Source organism: Scleropages formosus, chromosome 13 (genome assembly GCF_900964775.1).
Source record: "Scleropages formosus chromosome 13, fSclFor1.1, whole genome shotgun sequence".
NCBI classification, from domain to species: domain Eukaryota; kingdom Metazoa; phylum Chordata; class Actinopteri; order Osteoglossiformes; family Osteoglossidae; genus Scleropages; species Scleropages formosus.
This window is the reverse complement of record NC_041818.1, coordinates 24432040-24451917: the sequence shown is the minus strand read 5'-3', so window position 1 is coordinate 24451917 and position 19878 is coordinate 24432040. Positions and strand designations below refer to the sequence as shown.

Genomic DNA, 19878 nt, shown 5'->3' with positions numbered 1-19878 from the left:
ATACTGATCATGCTACATTAGAGTATGTTGCTCCAGAGTACAGGCATTTTGATAAATGATTAACAGGTAGTGTGGTGGCCTTGCAATCAGAAGGCTCAGAGTTCGAATCCCCACTCCAATTGTTGTACCGTTGTGAGCAAGGTATTCACGCTGAAGTGATGCAGTAGAAATTAGCCAGTTGTTAATGGATACATCATTGTAAGTAGTTTAATGTACAAACCTAACATTGTGTTTCTACCTGGAGAAAAGTGTCAGATGTGCAAACAATTACTAATAAAAAATACTAATTAGAATGATGTATCAGGGCTTGTTCTGAGCCAGGTTATTATGCAGACAGTTTGTGAATAAAGATCAAACAAATCTGTTAATGGCACTTACTTGGATTTTGAACAGTTTGAACAAAATGTTCATAATAAACATCTTGTATCATACTGCTTATCGCTACTGCCTTTGGATTCAAAGGTTGCAGGTTTGATCCGTACCTCTGGCTGTAGTACCCTTGGACAAGGTATTTACCCTAAATAGCTCCAGTAAAATTACCCAGCTGTATAAATGGATTAAAAATTGTAAGCTTGTAATAACCGTAACATTGTAAATCGCTTTGGAGAAAAGCATCAGCTGAATGAATAAATGTAAAAATGCTTTCATGCAGTGGGTTATCTACGGTGTATATGTAGGGTCCTCTTTAGAAATGCATAATTTCACAAACTGAAGTGTACCAGTGACCCCCTGAGCACTCCTTGCTGGCCTGTTAAAAAAAGGCTACTCATTTTGTATTGTCTCAGGATATTAATCATTTAACAAACAACCATTTGATCTGGACGAGAAAGGCCCCTTTGTGTGTGCCTCCCTTGGCCGATTTATTCTTATTCCGAGGATGTTCTCACTTTGAAAGTGTTCTCAGTGTGAGGATGCTGTCACTTCGAGGATGTTCTCACAGCAGTGATGCTCTCAGTGTGAGGATGCTGTCACTTTAATGATGTTCTCACAGCAGTGATGCTCTCAGTCCAGGGTGGACTAGGTGTTATGTCCACATCGCCTACAGACAATATGTAGGTTGTGACCCAACGAGAAAGGCCATGCAAGTAGAATTCTGGAATTTATTTTGCATCCAGGATCCCTCAGTGACCACTTTGTTTTGTCTCCAGGGGTTGGGTGGGGCGGATGGTCCACTTTGTCTTGTCCTCTGTGAGCCCCACCTGAGTACGGGGCGTTGAGTGATACTGGGTAACTATGGGTGCTGCTGTGTTTGAAGGACGCTGAAGATAAAAGGATGAAAGTGAAGGGAAAAATAATCCTCTGAGGAGAAAGGCTGCCTTTCAGTGTCAGGGCAAAGGAAAGGGTGCAATCGATGTGTGTGTGTGTGTGTGTCTGTGGGAAGCTCTGCATTGTTGTCGGGGGTCTGTGCTATTTAAATCCGCCCTGAACGGCCATTGGTAATTTATGACTTGTCTGCGGTTGCCAAGGCCGAGCTGTAAGAGCTGCACTCAAAATTAGTGTGAGAGCTGATACCAAGGAGATTAAACGAAAGAGTTTCTGTCCAATGTTTCATGCGGATTTGTTGCGATTTGTGTGTGTGTGTGTGCGTGCGGAGGGGGGGAGGGAGTGGGTTGGTTCCACATCTGTCATCAGACGCATAATAAAATGTTGGAAGACTGAGTACTGAAAAAATACATTAATTATAAACATATTAATTTTTCCTTTCTTCGGTAACAGTACGACCTTTCGGTTAGAATTGATTTCGGAGGTTTTAAGCCAGAAGTGTGACGTTTCTTGCTCTAAACAGATGTCTCTCTGGAGGAACGAGAGATTCGCCTCCTTCAAAGTAATAAAGTTCTACAAAGGGAGCACTCCTGCTAAAGGTCAATTTCCCACTCAAATGTTCCTATTCATTATGCAAAAGAAATTGTGAACTGACTTGTAAAATGTTAAATGCAAATACTGGTTGTTCATCACTGAGACGTCGTTCAGTGACAATTTTACAGCTTAGGTCTTGTACGTTTTGGCTTTTTGGCAAAAAAATCTGATTTGCATTTCACGGTCATATCAAAAGTATATATTTTCCTTCCTCTTTATAAACCCCACAACGAAAAGAAGGAATGCACAGCTGAGTTATTACATTAAACATGATGTTTGTTTCATTATGTGTGTAGCTGTCACTTCCTGTTCTGCAGCCCACACATCTCAAAAGACTTAAATAATGCACCGGAGATCCATTGTGTTGCCTTCTGTCTACCTGCTTTCCTGTGCCAGGGTTCTATCTACCAGTGAGTCACATACAAGGAGCTGCACAGATTTATAAATATTCTACGAACAATTGCTGAATTTGAGCATTTGTATCTATGGCATTTAACACTGACAGTGAATTCCATTTAATTAAATATGTATATGTTTTCCACAGATTGCATGGAAACATCATCACAGAGCCCACATGTGTTTTATAGTAAATTTTATCAAAATTAAAACTTTACTTTTTTTAAATACGTTATTTTACCACCCTGGGGAACACATCAAACTGTAAGAATTGACAAAAGGAAACTGTAGGCCTGCTTGTCTCTCCATACCAAGGTCTGTGTGCATGTCGTCTTAGCAGAATAACTCATAACCTCAGTACCCTATACAAATATATGCACAACAGATGTTTAGTTTTGGCTAAAAGCTAAAAAATATTCAGCAACAGTCAAATGAACATTGAATCAGTTTACATTTCAACATTAATTTAATACATTTCTATGTTTTGCACATAAATTACATCAACCATACATATTGACACTTTAAAATATAAAATCCTACGCTTTTTGAAGTAAAGGAAGAAACTGTTTAAAGCCATCCACTGGCAAATTATTCATATCTTATAATCAGAACACTTACATATTATCTCAAGTGAAACATTAAAGAGTTAATTGGGCTCCATGGCTCCACCCATCGGTTAGAACGCCGTACTGCAATTGACAGCACGTAGGGAATTTTAATTACATAACTGAGAGGACGGACTCTTTATTTAATGTTTCCACAAGGAAAACGCGATATTTAGACTAGATTTTACAGCACGACTGCCGTAAACATTGGGCGACCATACTGGCAATGTCATACGTTTCAAAGCGTTTAAAAATAACTTTAACGTATATATTTCAAGACAATACGTCGTACAAATAAAGTTTTGACATTCAAAACGGTCCGACAGTGGAACGGTTCCGACGTGGAAACTTTGTGGCGTAATAATAGCTTATCGAACTATTTTTTAAAGGAATTTTTTTTAAAAAGTTCCTCACAAACTGCATAATCGTCGAAAAACCAACTTTTCCATTACAGTATAAAGCAGCGGTTTAATAACCAGCAGTATTTTAAGATTCAAATATTAATTTGTTTAGCATTCTTGCTAGCCTAATGGCCCGGCGGTAACGCTGTGGAAACAAAGTACAGCGACGATGTTTCGCTAAAGAATAGCAACTATTAATACATTTAATTCTTCACATCAGTGGTGGGATGAACGATATACCAGCCGTGACTGTGCCTCGGCGCTTTGCACAACTGTACCGGTGAGTGTTTTCAGTTTCGAACGATTGACAATAACGCAGCGCAGCAGCCAATAAATGCCCACCTTTACGTGTCGTGGGAAAAAAAAAAAAGACAGATTTACAGCGAGGAACTTAAGTTAAGGTTTAGTCTAGAACCGAAGCACAAGTTGGGGCCACGAGTCAGGGAGTACGTGATTCATTTCAGCAGTTTAAGTAAAGCACGCACCGGAAACGCCTTCAGGAACTGTATTTAAGAAAATATGCTGCATATATATCATATGCACCACAGGTTCGAATCCCTCCTCCAGCCTGTAGTACCCTAGACTAGGCCTAGAGCAAAGTACTTACCCTAAGAATTACCTGGCTGTATAAACTAAGGGGGGTAAATATTGATTGTAAGCAGCTGTGTAGAAAAGTGTCAGCTAAAAGAATGTAAAACTGGTGGTTTTCGATGACGAGAAACAATTTGTTTGTGTGTGTTTGTCCCTAGTGACCGCCTGGAGGCGCTCGGGGTCTTGAACCCGAGGTTCCGCCTACTGAAGCGGCCGGACGGTACGGTGGCCCTGCCCCTGCTGCCCCACGGCGCCTCACAGCTGGACGTGCGCGCACTGCAGCTCCCCCTGCTGGCCGCCGGCGGCAACAGCGCCACCTGCTCCCTCATTTACCTAGAGGTGAGGCCAGGTGTGGAGATCACAGCTTAGTTACATTTTCCCTTTAGCTGATGCTTTTCTCCAAAGCAACTTACAATAATTTACCTTTAGCGGAACCTCAAGTAAGTAGGTTGGAGGTGGGAATCGAACCCGCAACCTTTGGGTCCAGAGATAGTAGCTCAGACCACTACAGTTTATAGCTGTAGCGGTTAGCATCCGAGAGACGCGGGTTCGAATCCCACATCCCGCTGTTTCTCTTTGGAGAAAACGCTGTCGAAAACAGTATCCTATAACACAGGGTTGCGGTGGTCAGGGTTCTATCCCTCAGCATCCATCGCAGCCTTTGGAGACAAGCATGGGCTAAATGAATAAATAATAAGAATAAACATTGCCGTCGCCTGCTTTATTTTTGTATAGCACCGTTCTCGCCCTTATGCCCCAGAGCAGACTGCAGCGCCACGCAGCAACTAGCGTTCCTAACATTAACATTCATTTATTTATCAGACACTTCTCTCCAAAGCAACTTCCACTGAATGCATACCGTACCCCCAGAGATGGCAGCTCGCCACTGGTACATTTACATTTATTTATTTAGCAGATGCTTTTCTCCAAAGTGACTTCCAATGAACTCTATGTAGTGTTATCAGCCCACACACCTTGTTCACCGCGGTGACTTACACTGCTAGATACACTACTTACACTGGGTCACTCATCCATGCATCAGTAGAACACACACACACACACTCTCTGTCACTCACACACTAGACAGAGGAACACAATCCCTTGGCCCCCACCACCCCCCACCCTTAGAATGCTAATGGGGACGGCGTGGTTATGGAAAATGTTTAATAATCGGTTAGGGAACAAGCTGGTCCAAACAGCACGTACAGACACACACTGAGTGGAAAAGAAGTAAGAGCTGGAAATAAAGTGTGTTCCAGACCACTTCTCTCCTGCCATGTGTTTCTTAGTCATTTTCCCTTCCCTTTGCATTCTGAGCAGGAGCCCGTGCTCTCCAAGAAGACCCGAGTGAAGTCGCGCAGCGAGGCGCTGGTGGAGGCCCTGCGGGGGCTGCTGGAGGCGCGGGGGCAGCGTTGGAGCGAGGAGCTCCGGCAGGATGTTCCGCACAGCTGGCAGCGCCACGGCGACCTGGCTCTGCTTGGGGGTGGCTGTTTCTCCCTGCAGCTCTGGAGCACGCTGGGTGAGCCTTTGACCGCGGAGACTCGCTTCGTCAACCTCTACCTCACTATGCATTACCTCATTATTGCCATCATCATATTATCGTGACTTACCATTCAGATTATTCTAAGCATCAAATCCCAGTTAAATAATCATTGAAGGGCTAAAACCAAATATGTAGACATTCACGTCTCTCCTTCTCCACCTAAAGGTTGGAGAATGTGTAATAAATCATGAAAATAATGAACACGTTTAATTAAAGGGAAAAAACGAGTCAAATTATATATATTTTAAACTATACGGCACTTGAGCTGGAACAAATTCCTTTGTCTCCTTGTTACAAAGGGATTTGCGGTCTCACACACTCGCGCGTTTTTTTTCCCTATAGACACGATATAAATAAACTTCTACAGAATCACTTCAGTACGTACAAAGGACACCTGAATAAATGAGACAAAGTCCCTGAGAGTTTATGCTAAATTTACACGTGTTACTATGGTAAAGAAAGGTGACCTTTTCCTGTAGGACCGGCGCTGTGGCAGACTGTTGCTCGCGAACTAGGAGTGAAGCGGTTGGCGCGGATCGGACGCGTCGACAGCAACGGATTCAGGAGCCCTCGGGTGATGATGTTACTGGGAGAGGACAGCTGGGTCACGCATGTTGACAATGGCATCAGGTGAGGCTAAAACACACACACACACACACACACACACACACACACACACACACACGCGGCTTGTCTCACTTTGCAGATCTGTTAAGATTCATGGCTGAAGTTGCATGCGTTGCAGGTTGGAATTCGACGTGACCAAGTGTATGTTCTCTTCCGGAAACATCACGGAGAAGCTGAGGATCGCCGCGTTTGACTGCGGGGGGGAAACTGTTGTTGATCTGTATGCAGGTAAAAAAAAAAAAAAAAAAAAAAATTTGTACTATTCACTTCATTAGCACTCCAACAACAGTCAAACAGTCAAGTACAGCAACTGTTCCCCCCCCTTCCCCTTAGGCATCGGCTACTTCACTCTCCCGTACCTGGTACATTCCGGGGCGGCCCACGTTCACGCCTGCGAGTGGAACCCACATGCCGTGGAGGCCCTGCGTAGAAACCTGCAGCTCAATGGAGTCTCAGAGCGCTGCACTGTCCATGAGGGGGACAACAGACAGGTGGGCAGGTCCACCTGGGTGGTGTGTGTGTCTGCAGCCGTGGTACTGGGTTACCAGGAGAGCCTTGCCGCTAAGCATGGAACCTATCCTTAACAGTTTCATAAAAATAAACAGTGATACCATGTCTAAAGTTTACATGTATTCATTTAGCGGACGCTTTTCTCCAAAGCGACTTACAGTGTTACGGTTACAATTATTACAAGCTTTACAATTATTGACCCATTTATACAGCCGGGTAAGTACCTTGCTCAAGGGTACAACAGCTGGAGGTGGGGATCGAACCTACGACCTCTGGATCCAAAGCTGTCCCCAAATTAAAACGATATGTTGAAAGATAATACCTCGTTAACCCCTGCAGGGAAATTCACTTGTTCACAGTCTTACGTAAGTCACTGTGCAGCTGGGTATTAAAGAAATGGGGAGACTGACAAGTGTGTGTGTGTGTGTGTCTCTGTCCAGTTGCAGCTGCGTGACGTGGCACACCGGGTCAACCTGGGCCTGATCCCCAGCTCCGAGGAGGGCTGGCCTGTGGCATGTCGACTCCTGAAACGGGCCACGGGGGGCGTGCTGCACATCCACCAGAACGTGAGCTCGTCTCCGCGTGGCTTCAGATCCGACGGCCGTCCTCACGAGACGCGCTGCGCGGCCGGAGCAGAGCGGGGAGCCGAAGAAGAAGCCCCGCAGCGAGGGAGAGAGGCGTGGACCAAATGGGCTGAAGGAGCGGCCTGCAGTGTCGCCGCCCTGCTGGCGGAGATTCACGGGACGCCCTGGACGACAAAGATCCTGCACGTAGAGTGTGTGAAGTCATACGCCCCACACATACATCACTTAGTTCTCGACTTGGAGTGCAGGCCCTGCTGACAGGGGCCATCAACACTGGAACGGACAGCAGGGGGAGCAGTGGTTGAGGAACTGAACTTTGTGACCCAAAGTTTGCAGCTCAAGAAGTTGCCCTATCGTTGCAGAGTTACGTTTTTATCAGTCGGTTGTATAACTGGGTAAAATTGTAAGGTAAGTAAAAAAAAAAAAAAAAAAAGAGAGATTTAATTGAATAAAATGGCTATAAAGTTGTTGGTTTTGTCAGCCATAGCTGTGATAAATACTTTTAGACTCATATTGTGTATTAACTTTGAGGTCCATTAAAACAAACTAAAAAAAAATCTTTATAAATGACTGAAAAAAAATTAAAAACATTTTCTGTACAAACACCTCTTTAATGTCAATTACTGACCGATTCCATAAACCTGCAAAATTCCTCCTCTTTACAGGATCTATAAACACTGTGGAAATGAGTTGGATGAAGGCGGTCACACACACTTGTGTTTAAGTGTGTTTCACTGTCAGCTCCCGACTGGCACTGTAAACAACCGTTTTCTCTGCCACAAATTTTAAATAATAGTGAAGAAAGTGCAATAAAATAAAATTTTAAACGATTGTTTCCCCAAAAATTCAATAACTCGGCCGTTCGTGACGTGAGGAGTCACCGTATCCCGTGTTATTTATACTGCTAATGTGGCTCCAGAGAAGCAGTGCTGGTTGTCAGCGGAACAGGAGTTGCGAGGCGGAGACCTCTGTGTGCCCGTCCTTAGTCAAACAAACCTTCACCAACACGGTATTACAACCCTTTTACCCTGTTCCTACAGGCTTCACCCATCAGCTTCCCTATCAGCTTCCCTGTCACCTTGATCTTCTGGCTTGTTTCTCTTACCACCTTTTACTCCAGTTCAGTTCCGGTGTCTGAATTCAGAGTTGTACACTCTAGACCCACGCCATCACACAAGGTGTAAAACTGTAGTATTGTGTCTTACCTGCCCTGCGTCACGACAAACAGGAAATAAAGAAACACTGAAGGATTCGCACTACATCTGTTCTTCTGTCATCCTGTCCATTTTACCTGTTCTCCTCTCCACCTGTCTACATGTTCTTAAACGTCCACTCCTTTTTTTTTTTTAACCTATCCTCTTGTTTGCATGTTCTCCTGTTCCTGTGTCCACCTGTTGTCCATTTCACCTGTTCTTTTACACCTTTCCACCTGTTCTCTTCTCCACCTATTCTGTTTACCCTTCCTCCAGCCCACAACCTCTCCTGTCTACCTGTTGTCCATTTTACCTTTCCTCCTGTCCTACTTTTTTTTTTTTTTTTTTACTCTTCTAGGTGTTCTCCTGTTCTTCTTACCTGTTACCTTCTCCACCTCTGCTCCTGTTTACCCCTCCTTCTGTCTACCTGTTGTCCATTTTACCTTTCCTCCTGTCCACCTGTGTTTTTTTTTTTTTTTTTTTTTTTTACCCATCCACCTGTTCTCGTTTTTATGAACCTGTTCACGTGTTCTGCGATTGACCCGTGCACTTGTTTTCCTGTCCATCTGCCCTTGAGCTCCCAAGATCCCCGGAGCTTCTCGCTATTTCTCAGCTTCTCTGCGCTCTGCGGTTAGAAGAGGAAGGGGAAAAGAGAAAGAAAAAAAAAAAAAAAAAAAAAACTTTCCACATCTTCCGGGATAAAGGGATCGTTCGCAGTGCCGCAGCCACGAGCGCGAGAGAGAGACGCGCTGCGGCCGCGGGAACGAGCGCAAGGAGGAGCGGGACGCGCTGCACGCCGCACCGTAAGTGAATCGGATCTCTTCTCTCACATTTTCAGCGCTGCTCTTTCATGGAAAAACGTGGTATTTTACACTGAAATGTCGGAGAGACCGCGTTAAGACAGCGTTTGTTCCGCTTTCCGGCGCTTTGACTCCGAAATGTGACCAAGGTGGAAATGATTAACCAGCTCGGTGTGTGTTTCTCTACAGCAGCCCGTTCCGCGGCACTTGTGTGTGGGTTTTTTTTTTTTTTTTTCTTTTCTTTTTTTAAATCAACAAGGGGGGCTTTTCGGGACCCCCTCCCCACCTCCCAGCAGTTCAGCCCAGGAAAGTAATTATGCCATAATTTACGGTCCAGTTTGGGAAGCGCTCGCATCCGGATCGCGCTCCGAAACTATCGCTCCTGCGCATCTCTGGCCAAACAGGCGCCGCTGGAGGAGCGGAAAGCAGAGGAGAATGAGCTCCGAAACACACGTTTGTTTGGAAAGTACGCAGTTGTGTCCGAAAACGGCCCAAAAAATACACGTGTGCGAGTGTTTGGGGCGGAAAAAAAGGGACTCGGAGGGAATAAATGGTTCGGTGTTTGTCGGAACGGGCCGTTTTCAGGGTGAAGTAGCGGCAGGAGCTTTAGCCTAGAAAGAGACAGTGATTCATAACTCATTAATTCATTAGGTTTTATTCTCTGTATTATACATCATATCAGTAGCCTGGTTCCACCCTCTATCTTTTGTTTCTTTATCTGGTATTATTGGTTTTGTTTTATGTATTTTATTTATTTCTATAAATGATAGTTTTGTCCTGAAGATCTGGTCCTTTCCTCCTCCAACAGTTTTTTTCATTGTCGCGGGGGTGTTTTATTTGGTTTACTTAGATATCCCTCTCCTTTTCTGAGATTTCTGACCCCTTTTTCTAGAATAAGTGCTTAACGTGCTCTCATTCTATCACTTGTACCAACACCTGGGGAAATGTTGAGTTTTACACATTTATCCATGATGTGGTTATTATAAGGCTCTTGGATACCTGTGTTCATTTGACACTGCAGATTTTCCCATGGTTGCTCCTTGCACACTTATATATATATATATATATATATATATACATACATACATACATACATACACACACACACACACACACACACACACACACACACACAGAGTAAGTGTTCTGGTCTCTTCTTCAGTCTGGTTCCCATAGATCAGAATCACATTATGGGAAGGGATCGTTGCTTAAAAGAGGCAGCTGGTAGCATAGTGGATAGAGCTGCTGCCTTTGCACCTGAAGGTTGCAGGTTTGAGCCTCACAACCTGGTATAGTACCCTTGAGCAAGGTACTTACCCTAAATTGCTCCAGTAAAAATTACCCAGCTGTGTAAATAATTGTAAGTTGCTTTGGAGAAAAGTATCAGCTAAATGAATAAAAATTACTCTAATCTATATTCAGGATGGGGTGCGGTGGCGCAGTGGGTTGGTCCTGCTCTTCGGTGGGTCTGGGGTTCAAGTCCCGCTTGGGGTGCCTTGCGATGGACTGGCGTCCTGTCCTGGGTGTGTCCCCTCCCCCTCCAGCCTTATACCCTGTGTTGCCAGGTTAGGCTCTGGTTCCCCGTGACCCCATGTGGGACAAGCGGTTCGGACAATGACATGACACATTCAGGATTGAAGGACATTTTGCTGCCAGACTGTTGACTAAGTGCTTCTTCATGCCCATTTGTGTTTACTCTTCCTTTCTGAGGAAGAAGCAGGGTAAAGCTGCTGTAGACCAGCTTTTGCTGTGTTCTTGAGAAGTAGGGTGCTGTCTGCACATCCCAGAATTCCACTGATCCCTCCCTCATGCTTTGACCCATTCTCTGGGTCTAACTCTTAACTTTGTGTGGTTTTTTTTAAAAAAAAAAAATAAAAAAAAAAGCTTTTATGGGAATCATCTTGAGAATCTTTACTATTATTTCTGTGCCTGATCTCTAGACCTGACAACCTGTTTTTATACTATAAATAATATAAAAAAAAAAAATATGGCCATCTATGCTGCATCGGATAAGAGCGGCAAGTGATGAATGAGTAAAAGTGCAGAGGGTGGTCGGTATCGGTTGTGGCTCTCTGGAGAGAGGGATTCCCAGCGGGTTCTCCGTTCCCAGGACAAACCGCAGAGAGCGAAGGCCGCGATCCAGCGCGGACCTGATGACGACAGGCCACGTGTCAAACTTGATAAATAGGCTGACCGCAGCCGCGCTCCGCCCAGAACTGTGTGCCTTTCCAGGGTGGGACCCCCATGACAAAGTCGGATTCTTTTCCCTAAGCCTCTCTCAGCCCGGACGCTAATCTTTTCAACCTGGCAGAACGCGATTATTTAATTTCCCAGTTTAAGGACGGCCCTGGTGAGCGCTGGCACGGGGAGAGCACCGGTCGCGCACGCCTCCACCTTTGAATCGTTGTTTACCGTCGTGTCGGGAGGCCCGTTTCACATGTCAGCACCTTTACTCCAGTGAATAAACAGGGACTGTTTGGCAACCACATGTTGGCACAGGTGTCTCCTTACCTGTGCTGGTAGGTAGCAAGGAGATGGGCTCAGTCCCGTGCACCTCGGCCTCCCTCTCCCACTTTCGTAGCTCAGGCTCAGATTCTAATAAGTTCTGGGTCCTGTTGGTCCTCAGAGGGATGGGGGCTGGGTACTGTTTGCTGTCTGCCAGCTCTCCTGTGTGTGGATCTCTGCATGATGGCCCGTCTCAGCCATCTCCTTAATTACCCAGCCCCTGCGGGTCTCCCTGGCGGGAGGGGTGGGATGAAGAATCTTGCAGTCAGTCTTCTCCGTTTGGCAAAAAATGATTGCTCATGTTTGCTTTTTTTGTCATCTTCTGGATTTGCTCTATCACTGCCCATCCGTCTCTCGCAGAGGGGTCTCGGCTCTACACGTGCGCAATCGGACTGTCGTTCTGAGTCCCCCCCCCCAGCAATCTGAATCATCGGGACTTATTCCCGCACAGGACTCCCCACTGTGATTTGGAATTTGCGCCATTTTCCCTCCCCTGTTCTCTAATTTAGTTTTTGTTTTCCTGCCTGCTCCTCCACAGCCAGCTGGGCGTACAGCGGCTCTCAAGGTGTCGCTAACTGAAATGCTTTTTCATGACCAGCTAGATTGACTCAAACTTTTTTTTTACTCCATCTTCGTTTCATGGTAAGACCGTTCGATCGGCTAAGCCGGCGCTGGATCGCTTGCCCTGTTCACCTGTGTGCGGAACCACGGGGTCCGAACCAAAATGGCAATTTGCCGGTACGAAATTCAAATAGGACAGCTGTTGTGCTCCCATCTAGCGTTGACTTCATTTGTAATTGGGTGAAAGCAATAAGAAATATTCAACTAGATCCTACTGTAATTTGATAATACACGGTACTTTTCTTTTTACCCCAGTGCCTGTGCTGTAGGGTTCGATTGTTTTCTGTTAATCAAAGCTGGGGCCAATTTTAACCGCAGCAGCGGAGTCTGACTCGCACAACTGTGGTTCCGCCAAGGGGTCGGTGAGCAAGGATGCTTCAGGCACCAGAGGTCAACGTGGCCTTCCTGACGGAGTCAGAGCGCGAGCTGATCCTGGAAGTGCTCCGACGCGATGAGGAGCTGCGACGAGCCGAAGAGGCGCGTGTGAGGTGACTCCGCCCCTTTCCCATTTGCCCCGCTTCGATGCATCGCCGCACCCTCCTCACTCACTCTCATGTGGGCAAAAAATGAACATGCCTTAGCTGACCTCTTGCTCCCTCCCTGATGCTCTCAGGAAGCTGAAGGCAGAGCTGCTGGACATCCGGCGGAAGGGCGCCAAGCGCAGCAGCGGTAACTACAGTGAGCGCAGTTGTGGCCGGTGCCAGGCCCCGCTCGGTCGGCTGCTTTCTAATGCCAGCCAGTGCCAGGCCTGCAACCACCACGTGTGCCGGAACTGTCGCTCCGTCCGACCCAACGGCTCGTGGCTGTGCAGCGTGTGTTCCAAAGAGGCGTGAGTGTCCTGTGGCCCCGCCCACCCTTGGACACCACCTTATCATGGCCTCCATGAACGCTAGTCTATAATGGGAATCCACCGTTATCTACATGCTCTTTATTTTTCCCCAGGGACCTTAAGAAATGCACAGGGGACTGGTTCTATGACCAGCGTGTCAACCGCTACTTGAACGCCCCTGGCCATGACATTGTGAGGTCTTCCCTGAGGAAGAGGTCTCCAGGTAAGGAGGTGAAGTTCTTCTGCGTTAGAGAGCAGAAGGTCCATTGCATCATAAACTTTGAATTTGGTTTCTCGTTTAAAAAAAAAAAATGGATTTAGAAACGATCCTCTGCGGTCTTATTGGTTGAGTTATACTTCTTCTTTTGAGGAAGGTTGATGATGTGCTTTGTTGGGTTCCTTCCGAACACTTGTAGCTGCATGGCCTGTTTCCCCCCGGATGTTAATATCTAAGCTGTCTCTCTCAGTGAAGAAGCGGGACACGGTGGGGGCAATGCTCCTTCAGAGCACAGATCTAAACCCCTCCAACCGGCCCACCGCCCCCCTGCCCCGACCCCGACTCAAGGACCAGGTGACTCTTGAGAAGCGGTGAGTGCCACCACTTGGGGTCTTATTGCAGCAAACGGCCTTTTTTCCCTGCCTCATTCCCCCCTCAGCAAAAATCTTGTAGGTGGTCGGAATTTGACATTTTCACTGTTGTGCGCATAAGGTTCATGGAAATAAAATCAAATCCGATGCAAGAAAATATTTTTATTTATTTGAAACCCTCTGGTAGTGGAATTAATGAATTATGAATGTATGTTGTGGTAAAATGAGCCATTCAGAGGGAACAAAAAGGAAAACTGCCGTCTTTTCATGCATGTCTGACAACTCGGAATGCAAGTGTTGATGTGAAAAGACTTTTTTTTTTTTTTTTTTTTTTTTTTTTTTTTTTAAAAAACCGTTAAGGAGCTAAACAAAATTAAGAAATTAACGACACAATCATAGCTATTCATATTATATTTCGTAGCCTTGATGTAAGAAATAAGAGCTGCTGGTATGTTGCACTTGAACTCTGTAGGTTCAAGCCTTATTTAAATCATTCTGAAAGTAAGTATAAGTAAATGTAGTGGATAAATCAGAGGGAAACCATAGCTACTTGCAGCACTTTAGCGTGACTGGCATGTGGCGGTACCCAGATGAGTAAAGTCCAGTTTTACAATCAGTACTTAATTGTACTGAACTGCACTAGTTCAGTACAATTAAGTGGCTGGCGTCCCGTCCTGGGTGTATCTCCCCCCTCCCCCTCCGGCCCCACGCCCTGTGTTGCTGGGTAGGTTCCGGTTCCCCGCGACCCCGTATGGGACAAGCGGTTCTGAAAGTGTGCGCGCACACGCGCACTAATACGCTGCACTGTGTGTGTGATGCAGTGAATATTAATACATTAGTAACTTTTGTCTGATCTGGGGTCTGTTTTCCAACGTTGTACAGTCGGGGAAATTTTAATTATACTTCTCCCCTATGCATTGAACTATGGTCTTAATGGGCCAATGATGCTTTTTTGGAAATGTACCCTGATTTGGTGTAATGCAGTCACCTCCTTTGTAGAATGAATTTTTTTTTTTTTTTTTTTTTAAGATGAGTGTTTGGAACTAGTGGGGGTGCGGTGGCGCGGTGGGTTGGACCACAGTCCTCCTCTCCGGTGGGTCTGGGGTTCGAGTCCCGCTTGGGGTGCCTTGCGACGGACTGGCGTCCCGTCCTGGGTGTGTCCCCTCCCCCTCCGGCCTTGCGCCCTGTTACCGGGTAGGCGCCGGTTCCCCGCGACCCCGTATGGGACAAGCGGTTCTGAAAGTGTGTGTGTGTGTGTGTGTGTGTGTGTGTGTGTGTGTTTGGAACTGATGGGGCACAGTGGCGTAGTGGGTATGGCTGGGGTCTGCTCTGTGGTGGGTCTGAGGTTCGAGTCCTGCTTGGGGTGCCTTGTGGCAGACTGGCATCCCATCCAGGGTGTATACCTTCCCCCTCCGGCTTTGCACCCTGTGCTGCTGGGTTAGGCTCCGGTTTGCCGCGACCCAGCTCAGGATAAGCGCGTGTGTGTGTGTGTGTGTGTGTGTGTTTGTTTGGAACTGACCCCCCCCCACCATAATTTCCAGCTCTGAGCCAGAAACCCTGAATCCCCCCGAGGGGCCGGTGAAGGAGCAGGAGCAGCAACAGCAGCGTAGTGACACCGAGTCGGCAGAGAAGGGCAGCGTGAGCAGCGGGCAAACCGGGACAGAGTCGTCACACGGAACACCCGTCTTGCCCAGGTGAGGGAACTGGCCATCTACACCCACCTCATCCCCCCAGCCCCTGCTGTTTTTGTGTTTGTGTCTTATTTGGCCTTGCAGGAATGTCGCGGTGACCACAGAGGGAGGGATGACTGAGAGTTCCAGTCCTGCGGGATCCTGGATGTCGATCCCTGCCGAAGAAGTGGAACCCAACAGCATTACTTCAGAACCTGAGACGGTGAGACGGCAATATCTTCACATAGTCCCGCGCCCGAGGACCCGTGCCTGCTCTGTGTAACTAGCAATCCTCTGTAGGTGGTAAACACTCCACCAAGTGTGGTCATCTCCGAAGAAGATAAGCTGTTCAAGAGGAGCACCAGGAGAGCGCAGAAGCTTGTGGGTAAGGTGGTGCATCTAGCAGTCTGGGGAGGGGGATCATGAAGGAAGGTCACGTGATGTCAGCCTGCAATCGCATCTCGTGTCCTCCTTTGTTGGTACCCAGAGAACAGCTCCTCGGTAGTGGACCTGCGTGGTGATGGGGCAGAAGTCCCAGAAGTGTCCATGGGGGACCGGAGCAAGTCGGTACCGGGGCTGAACGTGCAGGTGAGTGCTGCTCCTGGCACAGGATAGAGGTCTGGGGCGAACCCACCAGACAGTCTTGAGTGGCCTGTTCTATGTTTATATATTTAGCAGACGCCTTTCTCCAAAGTGACTTCCAATGAACTCTATGTAGTGTTATCAGTCCACAGACCTTATTCACCGCTGTGACTTACACTGCTAGATACACTACTTACGCTGGGTCACTCATCCATACATCAGTGGAACACACACACACTCTATCACTCACTCACACACTATGGGGGAATCTGAACAGCATGTCTTTAGACTGTGGGAGGAAACCAGAGCACCCAAAGACTTCCATTGCTAGATACACTACTACACGACTTACACTGAGTCACTCATTCATACATCAGTGGAACACACACACTATCTCCGTCACTCACACATATGTGAAAGTGGCTATAAGCACTCTGGGTGCTGGAGGGGGATGTTCTCGACGGGATGCTGGGTTCAACGTGTTCAGGAAATGCAGCTCACAGCGCTGCAGTTGCAGGAAGAAGAGGAAGACGAGGACATTGATAATCTGGTGGAAATCCACAGGATGACAGCAGGCGGAAGCATATACAGCCTTCGCAGCAAGGTAGCCAACTCCAGAAAAACTTCAGGAATTCTTGTTGTTCTTACCTTTCACCGTGCAGTGAAAGGTTTGGTAATGGATATTTCAGCGTTACCTTGATTGTACTTCATGGGTCATTTTGGCACCCTCGCTATCTTTGTGCATTTCGGCTTGCTGATCGGCTGACCTCTTCCGTTGTGGCCTTCTGATTGGCTCGCAATTCCCATTGCGGCCTCTTGATTGGCTGAGTTTTCCTCTGCGGCCTCCTGATTGGCTGACCACTTCCACAGAGCACTCTGGGCAGCATGATGAGCGTGTACAGTGAAGCCGGGGACTACGACATTGTGGATGTGAAAGGGGACATTGTATTCTCCCTCGGCTACGACGATCGCACCCAGACCCTCTCCGTTTTCATCAAAGAGTGCCACGACTTGGCCTATGGAAACACAGCCAAGCGTCGCACCAACCCGTGAGTGTGTTTCCATGGCGATGGCAGTAGGTGGGGGTAACAGTTCAGGAAAGACTAATGCATGTCCTATAACAATCTGCTGTAATGCTATTGATGCAAATGTAAATGGTATAAATATCCATCTGTGTAAATGTGACAAAATGATTGTTATAAGGTACCAACCTTTAAAGGTGTCCGGATAAAAACAAGTGAGCAATAGTGTGACAAATTCCTGTTGGAATTAAGTGCTTCCTGACCGTTTACACAGTGCAAATTCATTTTAAACCCCCTCAACCCACCCCCACCATGTTCACTCTCTGCCTGCAGGTATGTCAAGTGCTACCTGCTCCCAGACAAGTCCCGTCAGAGTAAGAGGAAGACCGCCATCAAGAGCAACACTATCAGCCCCACCTACAACGAGACCCTCAAGGTAGCAGCTCCTCGCCCGCGACCGCCCCGCCGCCGCACCGACAGCCCTAGGCGGCCCGCTTAATTACTCATCGCTGGGCGCCAGCTCTTCAGCAGCAGGTTGTTGGGCAGATAATGCACAAGCCTCCAGGAGACAATTAGATGGATGTTGACATTCAAGATAAGGATTTTTTTCTTAATCTCTGGCTCCTGAATGACAGACAAATATTGATTTTTATTCCTGCCCTTTGTTAATCCAATATAAACGGCAGGTAAGACGGAGCTGCGACTTTGTGGAGACATAATGACCAGCGCTGGTGCTCAGTGTAAATGATTAACAGTGTGCAGCTCTATTTGCTTGCGGACCTGCAGATGGGATGTTGTGTCTCCAATGAATGCCAGCAAGCGTGTGTCCTTCCCCCCCCTTAAAAAAAAAAAAAAAAACCTCCCCTGCTGCCAATTTCTCCCATTGTTTCTTCCTCTTTCCTTTCTCTTAATCATCTCTTCTTCCTGCTCTTCACATCCTTCCTCTCCCCCTCCCTACCCCTAGTACTCCATCAGCCGTACCCTGCTGCTCACGCGCTCCCTGCAGCTGTCCGTCTGGCATCACGACCGCTTTGGTCGCAACGCCTTCCTGGGCGAAGTGGAGCTCCCGTTGGACAGCACCAGTCTCGTGTCCACCCACGACGAGTGTGTGCCGCTCCGGGGAAAGGTATGCGCTCCGTTCCCGATAGGCTGTGGCAAGTGACCCTTTTCCTCCTTAATCGGACTTCTTCTGTGTGTCCCCTCGCTGAAGGCGACGTCTCCCTCGCAGTCGTCCGCCTTTGCCCAGTACAAGGGGGAGCTGGTGATTTCCCTGAAGTATGTTGATGCGAGCGAGACGCCTGTAGAGGCCACCAAAGGTTTGATCTCAGCGGGGCGGGGAGTTGCAGCCAGCTGTTCCACAGCCTTACCCTTCACATCTGATGAACTTCAATGTCAATCTCACAAGCCTTTTTATTTCCCAAGGTAAGGAGAAGAAGAAGAAGAGTAAAGGGGCAGGTGGGGAGCTGCATGTCTTGATCAAGGAGGCCAAAAACCTGACTGCCATGAAAGCAGGAGGTACCTCTGACTCTTTCGTAAAAGGGTGAGTCCCATCGTGTGCCGTTGACCTAGTTCATAAAGAGTGGCCGTACTAGACCAGAAGAGTCGCTTGACTTGGAAAAACAGATCAAGACTTTATCAGGTTTCTTTTGTTCACACAGGTATCTGCTGCCATCAAAGAACAAGAGCACCAAGAGGAAGACCCCAGTGATGAAGAAAACTCTGAATCCACACTATGACCACACGTTCATATACCAGGACCTGACCCTGGAGCAGCTGAGCGGTATGTGCCTGGAGCTGACCGTGTGGGACCGCGAAGCCTTGTCCAGCAATGACTTCCTGGGGGGAGTCCGTCTGAGCTCAGGGCCAGGTGAGAAAACACCTGCGTAGGAGGTGAAGGTTGCCCTTGACCACTGCTTCCTCAAATGTGCTGTATTGCATTGGATCACTTTAATTTTTTATATTACATAGTACTGTGATAACGAGGAAAAGACAGGAGGGTTAGAGCAAAAGGGGCTGTGAGTGACCACCACCCCCTCTCCCCTATGTTCTACCTCTCCAGGTGTGTTGGCAGATTCCACTGAGGATGAGGTTTGTCTGTGGAAGAAGATGATGCAGTATCCAGGTTCATGGGCAGAGGGGACTCTTCTACTGCGATCCTCCATGGGCAAGAACAAATGAGGGGGCCCTCAATCCCTCCCCGGGTGCCACCTTGGGGAGAGCTGGCAAGAGCTTATCATATTTAATTAATCTATAATACATTCCTTCACCCAGCTTCTGCGTGCTATGGGGGTTTTCAGGAACTTCTACTGGTGGGTTATTGTTGCCTCTGACACTGGCCTTGTATTTCATGAGCACCCTGACACACACCCTCACTGGGAATTATGTGGGTTCTTAAAACATTAGAGAAATATTCTTTTAAGCTTGGGAAGCCTCCTTTTCTATGGATGAAGAATTGTTGGATCAAGGGCTTTTTGAAATGCATTGTGGAATACAATTATAAACAGCTTTAGCCAAAGAATTTTGATGACTTTTTTTAAAAATAAAGTGTATGCATTCTATGTATTTAGATTTATGCGAACGTTTAATGCCGCCTTTTTACGTGTGAGCTTTGGAAGGTGGTTCGCCCGTAGACCTGGTGGTCGCACCTCATTGAATGAGCGCAATCTGCGGCTTGGATCAAATAGTGTAAAACGATCCTCATATACACAGTCTGGGCATCACTAAGAACTTGGGGGGCTTCAGTCAGATGTGTCGCAACAGAGTGCCTCGAAATATGTACATTTGCATCCATTTGTTGTAAAAAGCACTTTAGACTGTTACCTACAAATGTATGTCACCTTTTCAGTGTTGAGTCACTGCGATTGTCTTTTTTGAATTTAATAAACACAAATCAAAATTATATGTAAGTTATAAAGCCAAAAAGAAACATTTGTATCTTAAGACCAAATGATCAT

The 19878-nt window shown here is 47.0% G+C and overlaps 2 protein-coding genes and 1 long non-coding RNA gene across 5 annotated transcripts; 2 read left to right on the top strand and 1 right to left on the bottom strand.

Moving 5' to 3' along the window:
- Positions 1-3076: 3076 nt before the first annotated feature.
- Positions 3077-7639, top strand: trmt12 (tRNA methyltransferase 12 homolog). Its single transcript, XM_018733759.2, has 7 exons — positions 3077-3539; positions 4009-4189; positions 5171-5369; positions 5873-6023; positions 6139-6248; positions 6354-6511; positions 6971-7639. Exons 1-7 carry the CDS (start codon positions 3487-3489, stop codon positions 7370-7372), a joined length of 1254 nt encoding a protein of 417 aa, XP_018589275.2. The 5' UTR covers positions 3077-3486; the 3' UTR covers positions 7373-7639.
- Positions 5925-6577, bottom strand: LOC108923169 (uncharacterized). The gene is made up of 3 exons (XR_001965202.1): positions 6380-6577; positions 6093-6238; positions 5925-5979 (listed from the first exon to the last, which is right to left on the bottom strand). It is a non-coding gene; the product is annotated as an uncharacterized LOC108923169 (long non-coding RNA).
- Positions 7640-9005: 1366 nt separating the features above from the next.
- On the top strand, positions 9006-19839 carry sytl4 (synaptotagmin-like 4). 3 transcript variants are annotated; one of them, XM_018733663.2, is made up of 17 exons: positions 9006-9110; positions 12552-12721; positions 12847-13062; positions 13176-13285; positions 13530-13650; positions 15192-15344; positions 15426-15543; positions 15621-15705; positions 15808-15908; positions 16414-16506; positions 16773-16951; positions 17258-17360; positions 17889-18050; positions 18135-18240; positions 18347-18464; positions 18583-18791; positions 18984-19839. In XM_018733663.2, the coding sequence occupies exons 2-17, from the start codon at positions 12606-12608 to the stop codon at positions 19100-19102; spliced, it is 2109 nt and encodes a 702-aa protein (XP_018589179.2). In that variant the 5' UTR covers positions 9006-9110; positions 12552-12605; the 3' UTR covers positions 19103-19839. The 3 variants fall into 3 exon arrangements, with proteins under 3 accessions (XP_018589179.2, XP_018589178.2, XP_018589181.2); XM_018733662.2 differs by having other exon boundaries at positions 12590-12721; positions 18984-19838; XM_018733665.2 differs by having other exon boundaries at positions 12590-12721; positions 16420-16506; positions 18984-19770.
- The last annotated feature ends 39 nt before the right edge of the window (positions 19840-19878 follow it).